The sequence below is a fragment of the Helobdella robusta genome (assembly GCF_000326865.2).
Source record: "Helobdella robusta unplaced genomic scaffold HELROscaffold_45, whole genome shotgun sequence".
NCBI classification, from domain to species: Eukaryota; Metazoa; Annelida; class Clitellata; order Rhynchobdellida; family Glossiphoniidae; genus Helobdella; species Helobdella robusta.
In genome coordinates this window covers 741396-757145 of record NW_008705095.1, presented here as the reverse complement: position 1 = coordinate 757145, position 15750 = coordinate 741396, and the positions used below count along the sequence as shown (strand labels likewise).

The 15750-nt window shown below is 32.1% G+C and overlaps 3 protein-coding genes across 3 annotated transcripts; 1 reads left to right on the top strand and 2 right to left on the bottom strand.

Moving 5' to 3' along the window:
• Positions 1 to 3047: 3047 nt before the first annotated feature.
• Positions 3048 to 9087, top strand: HELRODRAFT_102065 (hypothetical protein). The gene is made up of 11 exons (XM_009026106.1): positions 3048 to 3244; positions 3764 to 3856; positions 4129 to 4295; positions 5161 to 5296; positions 5542 to 5623; positions 5737 to 5884; positions 6488 to 6572; positions 7013 to 7129; positions 7504 to 7634; positions 7863 to 7976; positions 8094 to 9087. Exons 1-11 carry the CDS (start codon positions 3150 to 3152, stop codon positions 8168 to 8170), a joined length of 1245 nt encoding a protein of 414 aa, XP_009024354.1. The 5' UTR covers positions 3048 to 3149; the 3' UTR covers positions 8171 to 9087.
• Positions 9088 to 9671: 584 nt separating this feature from the next.
• Positions 9672 to 9959, bottom strand: HELRODRAFT_85345 (hypothetical protein; the record flags this gene model as incomplete). Its single annotated transcript, XM_009026032.1, has 1 exon — positions 9672 to 9959. A coding segment is annotated over one exon (288 nt), but the record flags the coding sequence as incomplete, so codon positions are not given.
• A 4220-nt stretch (positions 9960 to 14179) lies between these two features.
• HELRODRAFT_177957 (hypothetical protein) lies at positions 14180 to 14956 on the bottom strand (the record flags this gene model as incomplete). Its single annotated transcript, XM_009026105.1, has 2 exons — positions 14180 to 14607; positions 14902 to 14956. The coding sequence occupies 2 exons, from the start codon at positions 14954 to 14956 to the stop codon at positions 14180 to 14182; spliced, it is 483 nt and encodes a 160-aa protein (XP_009024353.1).
• Positions 14957 to 15750: the final 794 nt, after the last annotated feature.

Sequence of the window (15750 nt, the reverse complement as noted above, 5' to 3'; positions counted from 1 at the left end):
GTATTTAGAAACAGCACGTGATGGCACTAAACCAGCCGACATGTAACCCGAAAATGATTTGATGAATTCTACATTATCATCATCAACTTCGTCCAACTTCGTCACACACACACACGCACACACACACACACACAAACAAACACACACAAACACACAAACAATTGCAAACGCGCTAATGACGATGAGATCAATCAATAATATTCAGGTACTTACATAGGCCGCACCGTAGTTCACTGAATTTGCTGGCAGATTATTATCACACTAACATTAAACACAAAGTGTAATTTATACAATACATTAATAAAGTTACTTTAATGTTACTTAATGTAACTGATACAACCCCCTACATACAATTGATAATAATTTTTATGTTCGTAATTCTTATTTTCAAGGAGTCTCGCCTTGCATCGGGCTTGTCGTTATAAACTCTGCGTTGGACAGAGTTTAATTTACAGAGTAAATACCTAGATGGTATGAACCGAACACACTAAACAAACACCGTTATAACGAACTGCTATTTTTTATGATTGATTATTATAGATAGAAAATTTTTCGGGGAAAGACGATTTAGAAATTGCGAGGTTAATGACCTATTTTTGGCCAGTTATCGAGCGCTATTTATTGCGATATATTAATTTAAAAACAGTTTTTACCCATTTAGAAATTCTTCTTGGCCGTTTCATGTGAAAAATCGATCGAAAATTGAACGTAATAAGCAAAAACTCCACTACCGTCAGGCCCACTGCCACAAATCTTGGCCCCACCGTGTAAATTTTGGCTCATCTTTGTAAAAATTTAAACATTTTCAAATTTTCGGCTTCTCTCCCCACGTCAAAGTTATCTAGATCCGCTACTGTATAGAAAGCAAACAAACAACTGCGATGTAATTATGTCCTTTAACGTACAATGCTAGGTCACGAGAGAGAATTCTCATGAGTTTGTAATAAATAATAATATTTTAAATTATAATATTATAATTTATTGGTGAGTGCAGCCATCGTCGTCAACATCTGCTTGAGACGTCTGGGTTTTTATTGTAAATAACTTCGGATTAAAAAAAAATCAATATTGATCTCAAAATTTCTCATTCTCACAAAATTTTCGAGTTTTTGAGTAGTTTGATAGTGAAACGGTTAGGATACGCGGTCTTGCTGATGCGGGAAACGCAATGAGATTCCAGCTATCAAGTGAAATGAGTGTGGTTTTACGCATATTCGCAGGTGTGTGTATGTGCGTGTGGTGTGTGTGTGTGTCAGTTAGTGTGTGTGTGCTTGTGTGTGGTGTGTTTGTGTGCTGTGTGTGTCTGAGTGATTGGTTGTCTTTAAGTATGAGCAAAAATATGCGTGGGCGTATGATGTATTTTTCTGTGTGCTTGTGCGTGCGTGTGTGCGTGAGGTGTGTGTGTGCGTGTCAGTTAGTGTATGTGTTTAATAAAAAAAATCATTAAATCATTTAATTTCTAAAACTTATTTCTGAGGTTAAATATAGAAAGCTAAATTTTCGACGTCTTATTTTGAAAATTCATAACGCAACACTATGTTGTTGTTGTTGTTGTTGCCCTTTCCGGTGGACCCTCAAGATTCCAATAGAGGTCGGAGTCAATCCGGCACTGCAACAGAGTTCCTCCAGAGGTCTATTGGTTGAAGATCCGTGGAGTTTTAGAGACAGCTAAACTTTTGTTGAACATCATCCGTATGATTGTTGCAGAAAGGACAGGTATTGATGGGCCCACTGTCGATTATGTTTTTGTAGCTGTTTAGAAGAATACCAGATCGGAGTTGGGCGAGGGTTCGTCTGATAGCCCTTGGAAGTAATTCTTCTGAAAGATCTATTTTTTGGTCTGGAAGAAGCTATCTGTCGAGCAATAATGGCGACTGGTACGACCTACACTATTTCAATCTATTCCTATCGATTGTTCGGCGATGAGGGTGTTTTGTTGAGTGTTCAACAAATTTATTCAAATAGTTAATTTTCGAGTTCTGAACTTCTACTTTCCTCGTTTACCGGTTTCCAGAAGAACTGGTAATACCACAAACCCTAGCATTAGAAGAATTTACTTGTGCAATCCACGCAGTCAACGAGCTTAAATATTACTTTTAAAATTATAAAGCCGCAATGGTGCAATTAGAAATTGAAAAATTAAGAAACCATTTGTTGGCGTCGACGAATATCGTTTAAATTTTTTTCTCAATGATTTAAAATTGTAATAGTTAAGTTAGTTAGGCAAGGTAGTAGATGAGTAATTTAATTGAAGTTGATAACCTTTATAATAATCACCTGAGTGTTTAGAAGCGCCAGGCCTGTTTCGTGATGCGTGCAGTGACTGACAATATAATATTAATAGAATGTCGCCTATCACATACGCTTTGTGTGAGATGCGTCGCTTTTTTAGCACGTATTCATATACCACGTTTGCGTGTTGATGATTCTTCTTTACTTTAAACGAGAGTAAATAGGTCCTTCTGATTTTGATATGCTTGCAAGATGCAAATCTGCCGCCTTTTTTATTTCAATTTAAAAGATAGATGGAGTATATACGAATATCAGCCTATTTGTATCGGTAGTATGTAGTAATTTTAAGTATGTGCAACGTATAACAAATAGAATTCTTTCTATTCATGTTAAATATAGATGAAAAATTTAGTATCAATTAAATGCACTACAACACAATTTTGTTACAGTTAATTTAAAGATTAATAGTACAAAAGCACCAAAAAAAAATGAACTTGAAACTTAAAATACGTTCAGTTGGCCCTTTGGTACTTCCTTTAATCGTTTGCTACGCAGTTATATTTTATTATTTCCTTGTATTGTGATGTGACTTGCAGCTAGATCTTTGTAAACTCTACCAACTTGAAAATGTTCATCAATTACTAAAACATTCTATACGCATAAAAATATGCAAATTTTTAGATTAAACTCGACAATTAACTCGACAATTAACTCGACAATTAACTCGACAATTAACTCGACTATTAAATTGACAAATACGATCTACGGTTTACCGAATAGCTACCTCCATTCTAATCGATTTAGTAAACACATTTGGAAAAAAGATAAACTAATTTGCCGATCCGCTCGCTACATAGTAATTTGTTGATGTCTCCGTTAAGTTTTACGTTTCCGGATTCAGAAAAGGCACATTAGCAATGAATACTGACGAGAAATGTGTTGTTGATGGTTTGTTTTTTTATGATGTCTTACTTCATATCTTCAAGTTTCTTGACTACAGAAGCCTGCTAAAGTAATTTTTTTCATTTTTGGGTGTTTCTGTTTAAATTAAAATTAAATTAATTAAATTTATAATTAAGGACTTGTTTTGTTATATTATTTATTTTCTGACCAAATTGTACCATTCCAGCTAAAATGAATTATTGATTATTTAATTAATTAAATTAAATTTTTGTTTTGTAGCTATGTTTTTGTTTCGACAATGTTTGTATGATGTGTTGTGTATACATACTAATTACTTTGTATGTAGTAGTCAGTAATGTATCTGAATGCAACTGCAACTTAGTAATTTTTTGCACATACTTACAAATATGATTAATAATTTATTTAAAAAAATAAAATGCCACTAACCTAACATATAAATTTTTTATAAATTATAAAATAAATGAATTTATTAATTATTTCTATTTTATTGACATTAATATTTATTCATTTAATTTAATAAAAAACAATGTTAATTATTATATTAATTAATAGATAATTAATGAGACTAATTTACTCTAAATTAAAATTGAAATGTTTAAATGAACAGTTGCTTAAAAGTTTGCAAGCAGTTTAACGAAGTAGCCAAATCAGAAGTTCTCTGGAAGAGGTTGTACAACAAGCATTGGGACACGATAAGAAGGTAGGTACATCTCAATTAAATTTTTTTTAACTAATTGTGTCTAACTTAGAAATCTCAGTTTTATTTATTTATGATATCCTATAAATAGGATTGTTAGTTATAAATCTTTATTGTTTTTGGTTAAAGTTTAAATTTTTGGCATAATTTTGTTGTTACAAGTATTGAAAACAATGAATGTAATAAAGATATATATGATATATATATATGATATATATATATGATATATATATATATATATATATATATATATATATATATATATATGGCAACAGTAACGACACAGAAGACAGAGGCAAAACGAGTTGGCACCAACAGTTCATATCAGAATACAAAGACAAATGGAGGTATGTAGACATGTATAAAGAAGTTTTACAAGCTTGGGTGGACATAAAAAGTTTCTACTTGCAACTATCACCTCCAGTTATTTTTAGCCTGCGTGGTTCGTTGGTTTGCTATTTGTTTGATTGCCATAATTTTTCTGATCGCTCTAGCCGAAACGTGGTGTCTTTGGCGATGTCTAATCTTATTTTGCATCTTACAGTCTGTTTAGAGATGGACTGATGTCAGGGTTGAAAAGATGAAAAATAAAATATAAATTGATTATTAAACTGATTTGATTTGATGGATCACACAGATCACACAGAGCTTCTCTACTTCTAACTGCTTCAAGTTTTTTTCTAGATTCAATCAAGTGCATTTATTTTAGCATCTTTGTAAAAATTATTAAAATATATTTTCATCTTTTTAATCATCAAACTCTACAAAATTGCTATTTTTTCTTTGTTTTTTTTTATAAAATAGCACAAATGAAATAATTTAAATCATTGCAGTAGTAAAATAATGCCAAAATATACATTTACAAGATTTTTCTTTCCTTTTCCCTCAAATGTTCTAAATCCCAAACAAGATAAATTCGCGTGAATTAATGTTACCAACCATTTTGGTGAAGCCATTTGTATTGCATTTTCCTAAAATTTAATCCAGAAGATAGTTTTAATTGATTCTAGAAAATGTTCAATGTCTGTTTATCATTGAAAATTGTTATTTGTGGTTTTTTGGTTATTTAATTTTCAGCTATTTTTATGGGAACCGGTCTTTGGATGCAAAACGAAGATTGATTTAATTTTCAGCTGTTTTATGTATTTTCTCTTGTCGATAATATAGATAAATTTATATTGGCTCTTTTTTTAGTATTTTTATTTCGCATTAGAATATTTTAAAATAATAATAATAACACCATATCAATAAGAACAAAAATAATAGAAAAAAATATTAATGATAATGACATCAATGATCATTTCTAGATGGGCTGACAGAAGAGGAGTTGGATGATTTTGAAAAGACTACTAACGTTAAGCTGCCAAATGAGCTGAGATGTGTGTACAGGTTTCATGATGGACAGGTATGGCAAGCTGCTGAAGCTGCTTCTAACAATCTTGGGTCAGTTAATTGGTTGGTTGGCTGGTTGGTTGGTTGGTTGTTTGGTTGATTGGTTGGTTGGTTGGCTGTCTGGCTGGCTGTCTGGCTGGTTGGTTGAATGTTTGAATGGTTGGGGTTATAGTTAGCTTGTTGACTTGTCGATTCATTAATTGATTGACCGACAAGCTGGTTGATTTTATTATTTATTGATTCAATTCCTTGATTATTTTTTGCAACTCAAAGTTTACGACCTGACTTCATTTCAGTTTGTTTGGCTATCTACACTGCTATGACCACGTAAGGAATGAAGTCTTTTTACCACTTAGGCGTAGGAACTTGAACAGATCAGTGAGTTGCTGACAAAATAATCTATTAATAATAATTAATTGATAGATTTATTAATAAAATCTTCTTTTCACCATCATCAACATCATCGTGATCATCATCATAATCGCCACAAGGGTGACTGTCGTCACTTGCTGGTCAGTGAGAGTGCACTGTTCAAGTTGTACGTTTGTTTGGAGGGTTTCAAGGACGTCAAGTTTGGGAATGTCGTGAACAAGTTGCACTTCCTCAACGCCGATAGCTACAGTGTTCCCCATCTTGTTGGTTGGTTTTCGCCTGTTTGTGTGCGTGTGCGCGCTGGCTGGCTGGCTGGTTGGCTGGTTGATTGGTTATTTAGCTGGCTTGTTGTCTGACCAGTTGGTTGGTTGGTGGTTGGCTGGTTGGCTGGCTGTCTAACTAGCTCGACGTTTCTCAGCCAGCGGGTCACCACCCTATCAGTGTCCGAATGATAGTTTGCCAGGGCGCCAGGGACAGCCTACGACCATCAGAAATATGATTTTTGTCTCTCTTATAACGTCTTATTGTACGGTTGATTGGAACATTTTAAAAGTAGATTGTCTGTGCTTAAAGTTTGTTTGATTGATTGATTGATTGATTTAGTGATTTAGTGATTAATTGAATGATTTATGATTTGATGGGTTATCAGTTGATTGTGCATTTTAAATAATATCACTACCAGGTTGAATGTATTTATTGGTCATCCGATTTTTAAAAGTTTCGTTATACTTCTGATGTCTGTGGATGAATTTAGGGTTAATCGAAAGTAGCGACGCATTTAAATTTTCTATTTATCTTCAAAAAACTCAATCTACATGATGACAATGACGAGATAAAACTTAACTTTACCAACTAAACGTCACCAAACAGCTCAAAACTTCAAGGAGTACTTTGTGGATTTTGCAAACAGAATCAAAACCGAATACTTTCCTGTTATCAACGGAATGGTCTACAAGTAAAAAGCTTTGCTGGTTTTCTCTGGTTTATACTTTGTAATGCCATCCAGCTTGCTGGAATAACATACGCTCCTCAACAATAATTTACTTATTTTTCATTTTTCGCTCGTTTTTTTTCTTACTAGAGAAACATTTTAAAATTGTTTCCATATTTCGCTAGTACGTTTTCCTACTCAAACGAAATTTTCACGTATTTTTTTTCAGTAAATTTGTTTTTTAGTTTATATAGGGCTATGTTTGATGAACACAACAAACGAATATACACCATACACTCTGGCTTGTGACCAATTTATATACGTTTCTGCTCGCACTGAAATTTATCTACCATCCCTTCATTTCTATATCTTTCTATTCATCTTTTTTCACATTCATTCCATTATTTATTCATTTTTTCATCCATCAATTCTTCTATTCATTCAATCATTCATCTACGCGACAGGTTCTACACAGAGCCGAGTCAGAAGTTAGAGACTCGTAATATAACCATTCAGGTACACACTGCCTTCTTACCTGAGAGATCCTATGTTGAGCATTACACACACGCCTACCTAGTTAGGTTTGTTGGTTGGTTGGTTGGCTGGTTGGTCTCGGATGATTGGTTGGTTGGTTGGTTTTGGATGATTAGTTGGATGGTTGGTTGGTTGGTCTTGGATGGTTGGTTGGTTGATCACGGATGATTGGTTGGTTGTTTTGATGGTTGGCTGGTTGGTATCGGATGATTGGTTGGATGGTTGGCTACTTGGTCTTGGATAATTAGTTGAATGGTTGGTTGGTTGATTGGTTGGTTGGTTGATTGGTTGCTTGGTTGCTTGGTTGGATGGATTATTGATTGGTTCGTTGGCTAATTGAATTCTCAGTTTAGTTGGTTAGTTGATTGGTTGGTCAATTTATCAGTTCACCATCATCACATTCAACATAATGACCTAACAGGTTTTCAGTGGGTCCCAGCCCACCCTTGAGTAGCGTCGATAGTGACGATGGCACTTGTCAGCTGGTCAGTCGCCACTGGGAGATCGCTGATGGAGAGAAGGTAGATGTTGTCGATGGAGCCGGAGTCATTGGTGAGTGAATAATTGAGAGAATAAGTGAGTGAATGAGTGAGTTAGTGGTTGGGTGAATGAGTAAATGTTTGACTTAGTAAGTTTTTAGTAAATGAATGAGTTAGTAATGTAGTAAGTAAAGTTTCATTCATCTATCCATCCATTCATTTAGCCGTCCATTCAATTTTCATCTATTTTACCATTTTTCAATTCATTCATCCATTCTTTTGTCTTTTGATTGACAACCAGGAGCCTATCCGATATTTAAACCGAACTCAAAGTTTTCATACGTCAGTTGTGTTGTACTGCACAATTTGGTGGGGTCAATGAAAGGTCACTTCACCGTGAAGAACCTCAGAACAAGTTCGTTTATCCATCCATCTGTTTCCTATCTTATTCACCTCATCAATATCATGTTTGATATTTTTCCATCTACATAATTATTGACGTTACTGTTATAAGCCTTTTTTCCCTTACCAGACGAAAAATATCAACTAATTGTGCCTGAATTCAAAATGTCCTGTGGCTTTATTGGGAAACAGGTGTTAAGTTGTTGATTGGTTTGTTGCTTGGTTGGCTGACTGGCTGGTTGGCTGACTGGCTGAATGGCTGATTAATTAATTGAATAATTAACTGACTGACTGACCGATGGTGATTGTTTGATTTGATTGAATTAGTTTATTTTTTTCTTACGGCTAACATAAATTTTCCGGTGATATTGTTGGCGATGGAGTGGTGGTAATGGTGGTTATGATAATGATGGTCTTGGTGGTAGTGATGAGGATCATTTCAGAGAAAATAATGATTTCGGCGAAGGTGTAAAATTTTGAATATTTACAAACTTTGGGCTACCGGATTGTTCTTATCCCAACAGTTACATTTTTATTTGTTACCATTTTTATCTCATTTCATTTTGTTAACTGTACGCTACTTCAAAGAATATTATTAATTTGTGTGTGTATATAAGTGTATATGTGTGTGTTTTGTTTATATGTTTATATTTCTACACACACATGCATAAATATATCATTAATTTATGAATAAATTAACGCAGGCATTAATGTATGAGTGTGATTAGTTTTGGATGAATGAATGAGTAAATAAACGAGTAAATGGATGAATATTTTTGTGATCCATAGAGCTACAACGGTAGAACTTTATAATGAGAAACAATTTCATCTGTTTAAATGAAATTCTTTCGGCAAACATTTTGATTGATGTATTTGGTAACTTTTTTCATCCATTTTTTATAACAAACTTAATGTGACTTTTAAAAATTGAGTTTTATTACACTCGGTGTTCTCAATAAGTTAACTGTCGATAAAAAAATTGAATGAATATGTTCTGCGCAATAATTTTAAATAATTTTATTATTTTTCCTGTTTATCGTCTCGACGTTTTTACAAACTTTTCTAAATTCATTCCTTCACCGAATCGGGAAATTAGCGTTAAAAATAGTCATCAACTCTATCGTCTGTTAAAACACTCCCTGATAATTGTCGAGAAAATCATTGAGAGAAGATTCGTGCATCACAATCGAAAATTATCAATTTGGTTTCCTAGCGGGGAAATCAACAATTGATGCAATTCACATCCTTCGGCAACTGCAAAAGATGTACCTCGCAAAGCATCAACAACTAAGCCATAGCAGGTCCAACTTCGATGTGAGAATCGCCAACTGAACTTTCAACAAGTTCATTCATGTAGTTCTCCAGATCAGTAAGCATTTCTTGTTTTTCTTCAATGTGAGTCAGTATTTTTTTATTGATCGCCATTCTCTCCTGAAGCAAGCCTTGAATTTCTTCAAAACTTTCGGTCATCGCTTTCATCAAGTCCTGCTTCTCCAGATAGTCAGTGGCGGATTAACCTTTTTGCCGCCTAGAGGCACTCGTGGTTTGCCGCCCCAATTTTAAATTTTATAATAAATTTAGAAATTAAATTCATATAAATGCAATATTTTTAAAACATTTTTATTAAGTACATTCTTTAATAATGTTCATGTAATGTAATATTATCAATCTTAAAAAATAAATTTTCTTTCATTGCAGTTTATAAAAGTTATTTCAAAACTTTACGACGTGCCTTCCTGCGCGTAAATTCATCAATAACGAAATTAATGTCTAAATCTTGCAAAATTGTTCTTTCGATGCATAGAATTGCATGGTAATTTAACCTTTCTTCGGACATTGTCGAACGCAAATAGTTTTTAACGCGCTTTAAACAAGAAAAAGATCGCTCCGCCGAACAGTTTGTAGCAGGAGTACAAGTGTACATCCGAAGTGCAATGTCTACATTTGGATATACACACTGCAAGTCATTCAGTCTTATCCATTTACTCAAATCAATTGGAGTGTGTGGAACTGCGTTTTGGTCTAAGGTAGCCAAATGACACTTTAAATGCAACAGTTCAGTATTTCAGGTGTCGTCAAGATCGTTTGGAAATAAAGAACTTAATCCATCCGCTGCAATCTCTAACTCACCCATTGACAATGTTTTGAACTGTACAATTGCTTTGAAATTTTCATTAATTTCTACATAAGCGTTTCGTTTCTTGTTCATTTCAGAATTTAAGTTATCCATAATTACCAAAAATATGTTTACACGAAAATTTTCTCGAGTGGTAAATTCTGTTTCATTGTCAACTAATTCGTCGTAATGCCGCTTCCGTTTTTTTAATGAAAAATAAATAGTGTATTTGATTTTAATCAAATGTTAAATACCATCTTAAAAGCACACAAACAAAAATTTGATAATTTTATCTGCATGGAATAAAAAATTAATATAGAAACCTTCCCCAGATAGGAGAAACAGAGAGCACACCAAGAAAACACATTTGCAGATCATCTTTTGAAATTTTGTGGAAATGTTCCGATAGTACTAGTTTGGAAGAATCCTCGCTTATAAAAACAATTTCAAGCGAACATTAAATCAATTTATGAATTTATGAGTATGTTTGTGATAGGCGCTTAAATCACAATTTTCCTTATCATATATTTAATTTTTTCGAATAAACAACTCAAATTTTATACATTACGACTGGCACTTATTGCCTATAAATAACGGATAAACATGTTTTATTACCTCGTATGGACTGAATTAAAAAATTCAAATTTCATCGTTCTCATAAATCCTTCGATCTAGATTTAGAAATTTGAAATGAAATATTTTTAAATGATTTGTGTTGAAAAAATAAAATTTTAATTAAAGTACGTTTATCTAGATAATTATATAGATAACAAATGGCATAATGTTAAAATATGAAAAAATAATAAATAATTAAAAAAAATTGAAGATGAAAAATAATAAACAAATGATTGATGCAGCTTGCACGTCATGTGGTCAGGTACGAGTCCCATTAAGACGTCAGTAGGATCATTGATTTAATGAAAATTGTTTTAAAAATTTGGGAATAAATTTTGAAAAAAGTTTTACCTGCATCTGACAAACTGAGATAAAGTTGTATAAATAAGGATAGTATGTGAGAGTAAGGTGTATATTTGAAACGACTATAGCCGAGCAGTTCGCTATGAGATTTTCCATCCTTTGTCTATCTGTGGTGTTTGTGTCGCTTACGCTCGTCTATTTAGGTTTGAATTTTGTATTTGTAGAGTAACTGAAAAATTTAATTGTTGTTAATTTTAATACTCATTTACAAACGTTTTCAGCATAGAAGTTTTGTTATTAATTTACAACTTGAATTTTACGATGGAGGATGATTTCTTAAAGTTTACAACAAATTTATTTTGTTCATTGTTTTATCGTCTTAATAGAAACAAAAAGTATATCGAAGTTAACTCTTTTTTACATCAGTCACTGTTTAATGAGGAATATACACTACTGTGAGGTAAAATTTTATTAAAACATATCTCTGTTTCTTGAATATTTTTTCTACCATAGACTGGAGGAGAGAGGTGCAACCCCGATCCCATTCTTCCTTACATCCGTCACTCAGTCTTTTTTTCAAAATCGTGTGTCAAAAACCATTAAATACAAATAACAGCAGAAAAAAACATCAAATAACATTTAACATGTGTATTAACTTTTATTTTTCAAAAAAAATGTTTCAAATTTCTTCAGTTATATTTCAATTGCAAATTTAAAATTTGGTTTTAGTATCAATTCAATCGCTCATATTACTAAACTCATTTAGCTGATTTGATAACGGGAACTTCTTTTGAAATCATGTTAATGTCATCCTTTCCAAAGTCGAAACCTTTTAAAATTCCTATATATCAAACGTTAGATATTATTTTAAATGTATACACAAATAAAATTTGATATTGCTATCTTTATGAATTGAAAAATTTAAAAATTAAAACCTCCTCCGTTAAATGAAAACAGCTGGCACACAAGGAAAACACATTTGCAGATCACCGTTTGAAGTTTCGGGAAAATGTTCCGTTAAACTTGGAGGAATTCTCGTTTAAAAAGACATTTTCAAACGAACATTCATTTAAATGACATATGTTTAATACATAATTAAATCATTAAATTTTTTTTCATCATTTATTTAAATATCTTTTTTAATAAACCATTTTTATTTTGTGTACAGTAAGACTGACATTTATTGCCTATAAAAAAAAAACGACGAACATGTTTTATTATCTTGTACGGAACTGATTTAATTATTCAAATGTCATCTTTATCTATAGATATTTTGACACAGTTTTATAAATTGAAAAAAATTCAAATGATTTGCGATAAAAAATTATTGAAATTAACTTTGCCTATAAAGACTAAGAAATATGAAGATAGGAAATAGGATAGTCAATTAAAAATTTAAAATGTGCGCTAGTTCGTCTGCACGGTGTACAATTCATAACAAGTATTTTATGAAAACATTAAGATGAAACTGAAATTAAAAATTTAAAAAATCTCCAAACTATAAACCAAAAAATATTTCTTTTAAAACAAATTGAAGATGAAAAAACATAAAATGTTAAACAATTGATTAATGCAGTCTGTACGTCGTGCGTTCAGGTACGCATCCCATTAAAACGTCAGTCCGATCAATGATTTATTGAAAATGATTAATTATATCAAAAATTTTACTCGTATTTTACAAACTCATAAAAGTGTTTTATATATTGAGACAGTATGTGAGAACATGGTGTTATCTGTGATAGTCACAACCGAGCAGTTTACCTAGAGATTTCTTAATATTTGTCTTTTTGTGGTTTTGGCATCGTTTGCAGTCGTCCATTCAGGTTTGAATTTTATATAGCACCTGAAAAATTTAATTTTTTATAATAATAGTACCCATGTTCTTTTGTTACGGACAAATAATTTTTTATTATCGTTTTATCACTTGTCCTCCGCCAGAGGCAGATAAATATACTTATAAATATACAAATCACTTGTCCTAAGGCAGGGGTGGGCAAACTACGGCCCGCGGGCCACATGCGGCCCGCAAAGCTATTTTATGTGGCCCGCCCGCGTGACCTTGCTCGCTTAATAAAAGGTCGTCAACCAGACATTATGACCAAAAAAAGGAGCCACAAATCCTAAAAAATTCTCCCCGGGTCGAAAAAATTTGCTATTTAAGTACATATGCGGCCCTTCAAAAATAAAATTGTTCTCAATGCGGCCCTCACAGCAAAAAGTTTGCCCACTCCTGTCCTAAGGCATCAGAGGCGATGGTGGAGGGTGCGCAAACATTCGTCGAGGAAGTCACTGATAAGCCCAAACAGATGGAAGGCCTCGTCAGTGAAAGTAAGAGTTTTGGAAATTAAACTTCAAATATCGCCGCGATATTTAATACATTATTTTCATGAAGGTAACTAAATATTGTTGGTTACACTATATTTAATTTTTTATAATTAAAAAATCCCATATACCAAAAAAAGTCAGACAAGGCAGGAAAATTTAATGATGCTTACGACAAACTCTTTTATCAGCAACAAATAGTAGTCAAATGATGATAATTAATTTTGACATGTAATTGCCTAACCTAATTTGTTTTTAATTTTAGAAAATGAAACAAATTTCTAATTGATATCACATTTTTTTATCTGAATAAATTTTGAAATTGTTTGGTTTACTGTCATTGTTTTCTCTTCTTATAACAACATTCAAAGAATTTTCAATCATCTGACCAAAGTTGTTAATGTTAAAATCTTTTATAAACCCATTAATGTTTCGCTTGCAAACGATCTAATGATTGTGTTACATCCTTTTTTTTCATTAATTATCGACTACTCATCAGCCTAAGTGGTTTACTAAAAATGTAATATCCCATTTAAAAAATCTTAAAACCACCAAGACAAATTATTCTCTTTGTTCAATTATAAGTCAAATCCCGATAGCCCTTCTATCTTATAGCTAAGATTCTTAATAAAATCCTAACTTCCTACACCCCAAATGACTACAACTTACAATCCTGCCAAGAATTCTTAAGTTTGTTGCCGATGAATTTTAGCATTTTATAGAATAGTTTTTTAACTTTGAAGAAAACTTTTATTTAATAATTCCAAATTATTTTATTCACAAGAAACATTGTTCCAAAGTTTTTTAGTTAAATTTTTATCTCAAATTTGAAATATTTTTTTCTGCATCAATTCAATTGTTCATATTATAAAACTCGTTTCAGCTGATTGGATAACAGGAATTTCTTTTGAAACCATTCTAATGGCGTCCTTAGCGAAGGCGAAAGATTTTTTATTTCCTGCATACCATGCTTTATCAAACACCTGATCACCAGACACTTTTGCTTTTTCTTTATTCAAAATTGCAACATATTTTTTAATAAAAGCCATAGCAGGTCCAACTTCGATGTGAGAATCGCCAACTGAACTTTCAACAAGTTCATTCATGTAGTTCTCCAGATCATTAAGCATTTCTTGTTTTATTTCAGTGTGAGCCAGTATTTTTTCATTGATCGCCATTCTCTCCTGAAGCAAGTCTTGAATTTCTTTGAAACTATCGGTCAACGCTTTCATCAAGTCCTGCTTCTCCAGATTGTTCAACAGCTCCAAACTAGGACCTTTATTCTCAGCTGCGAAATAATATAAATTCCATTTGAGTTAAACTTTATGGCGAAAAGTTTATAAATTAAAAAAATCTATTTTAAATAAAAAATGATAATTAAAGTACAAAAAAGTTTTGGTATATAAATTGCAAACAAGAATGTTCAATAAAATGTAGTTTAGTACCATTGACCGGGCCAGAATTTTTTAAGAAAAATAAATAGTGTGTTTGAGTTTAATCAAATGTTAAATACCATCTTAAAAGCATACACACAAAAATTTGATAATTTTATCTGCATGGAATAAAAAATTAATATAGAAACCTTCCCCAGATAGGAGAAACAGAGAGCACACCAAGAAAACACATTTGCAGATCATCTTTTGAAATTTTGTGGAAATGTTCCGATAGTACTAGTTTGGAAGAATCCTCGCTTATAAAAACAATTTCAAGCGAACATTAAATCAATTTATGAATTTATGAGTATGTTTGTGATAGGCGCTTAAATCACAATTTTCCTTATCATATATTTAATTTTTTCGAATAAACAACTCAAATTTTATACATTACGACTGGCACTTATTGCCTATAAATAACGGATAAACATGTTTTATTACCTCGTATGGACTGAATTAAAAAATTCAAATTTCATCGTTCTCATAAATCCTTCGATCTAGATTTAGAAATTTGAAATGAAATATTTATAAATGATTTGTGTAGAAAAAATAAAATTTTAATTAAAGTACGTTTATCTAGATAATTATATAGATAACAAATGGCATAATGTTAAATTATGAAAAAATAATAAATAATTAAAAAAAATTGAAGATGAAAAATAATAAACAAATGATTGATGCAGCTTGCACGTCATGTGGTCAGGTACGAGTCCCATTAAGACGTCAGTAGGATCGTTGATTTAATGAAAATTGTTTTAAAAATTTGGGAATAAATTTTGAAAAAAGTTTTACCTGCATCTGACAAACTGAGATAAAGTTGTATAAATAAGGATAGTATGTGAGAGCAAGAAGTATACTTGAAACAACTATAGCTGAGCAGCTCGCTATGAGATTTCTCATCATTTGTCTTTCCGTGGTGTTTGTGTCGCTTGCGGTCGTCCATTCAGGTTTGAATTTGTAGAGAAACTGAAAAATTTAATTTAATCATTCATAATTTT

Excerpts from the sequence above, each read along its gene's own strand:
- HELRODRAFT_102065 (XM_009026106.1), top strand. The coding sequence starts at position 3,150 with ATGAATACTGACGAGAAATGTGTTGTTGATGGTTTGTTTTTTTATGAT. Across the intron at positions 7,130-7,503 it reads ACACACGCCTACCTAGTTAG|GTTTTCAGTGGGTCCCAGCC; the intron begins GTTTGTTGGTTG and ends ATGACCTAACAG. Across the intron at positions 7,635-7,862 it reads CGATGGAGCCGGAGTCATTG|GAGCCTATCCGATATTTAAA; the intron begins GTGAGTGAATAA and ends ATTGACAACCAG.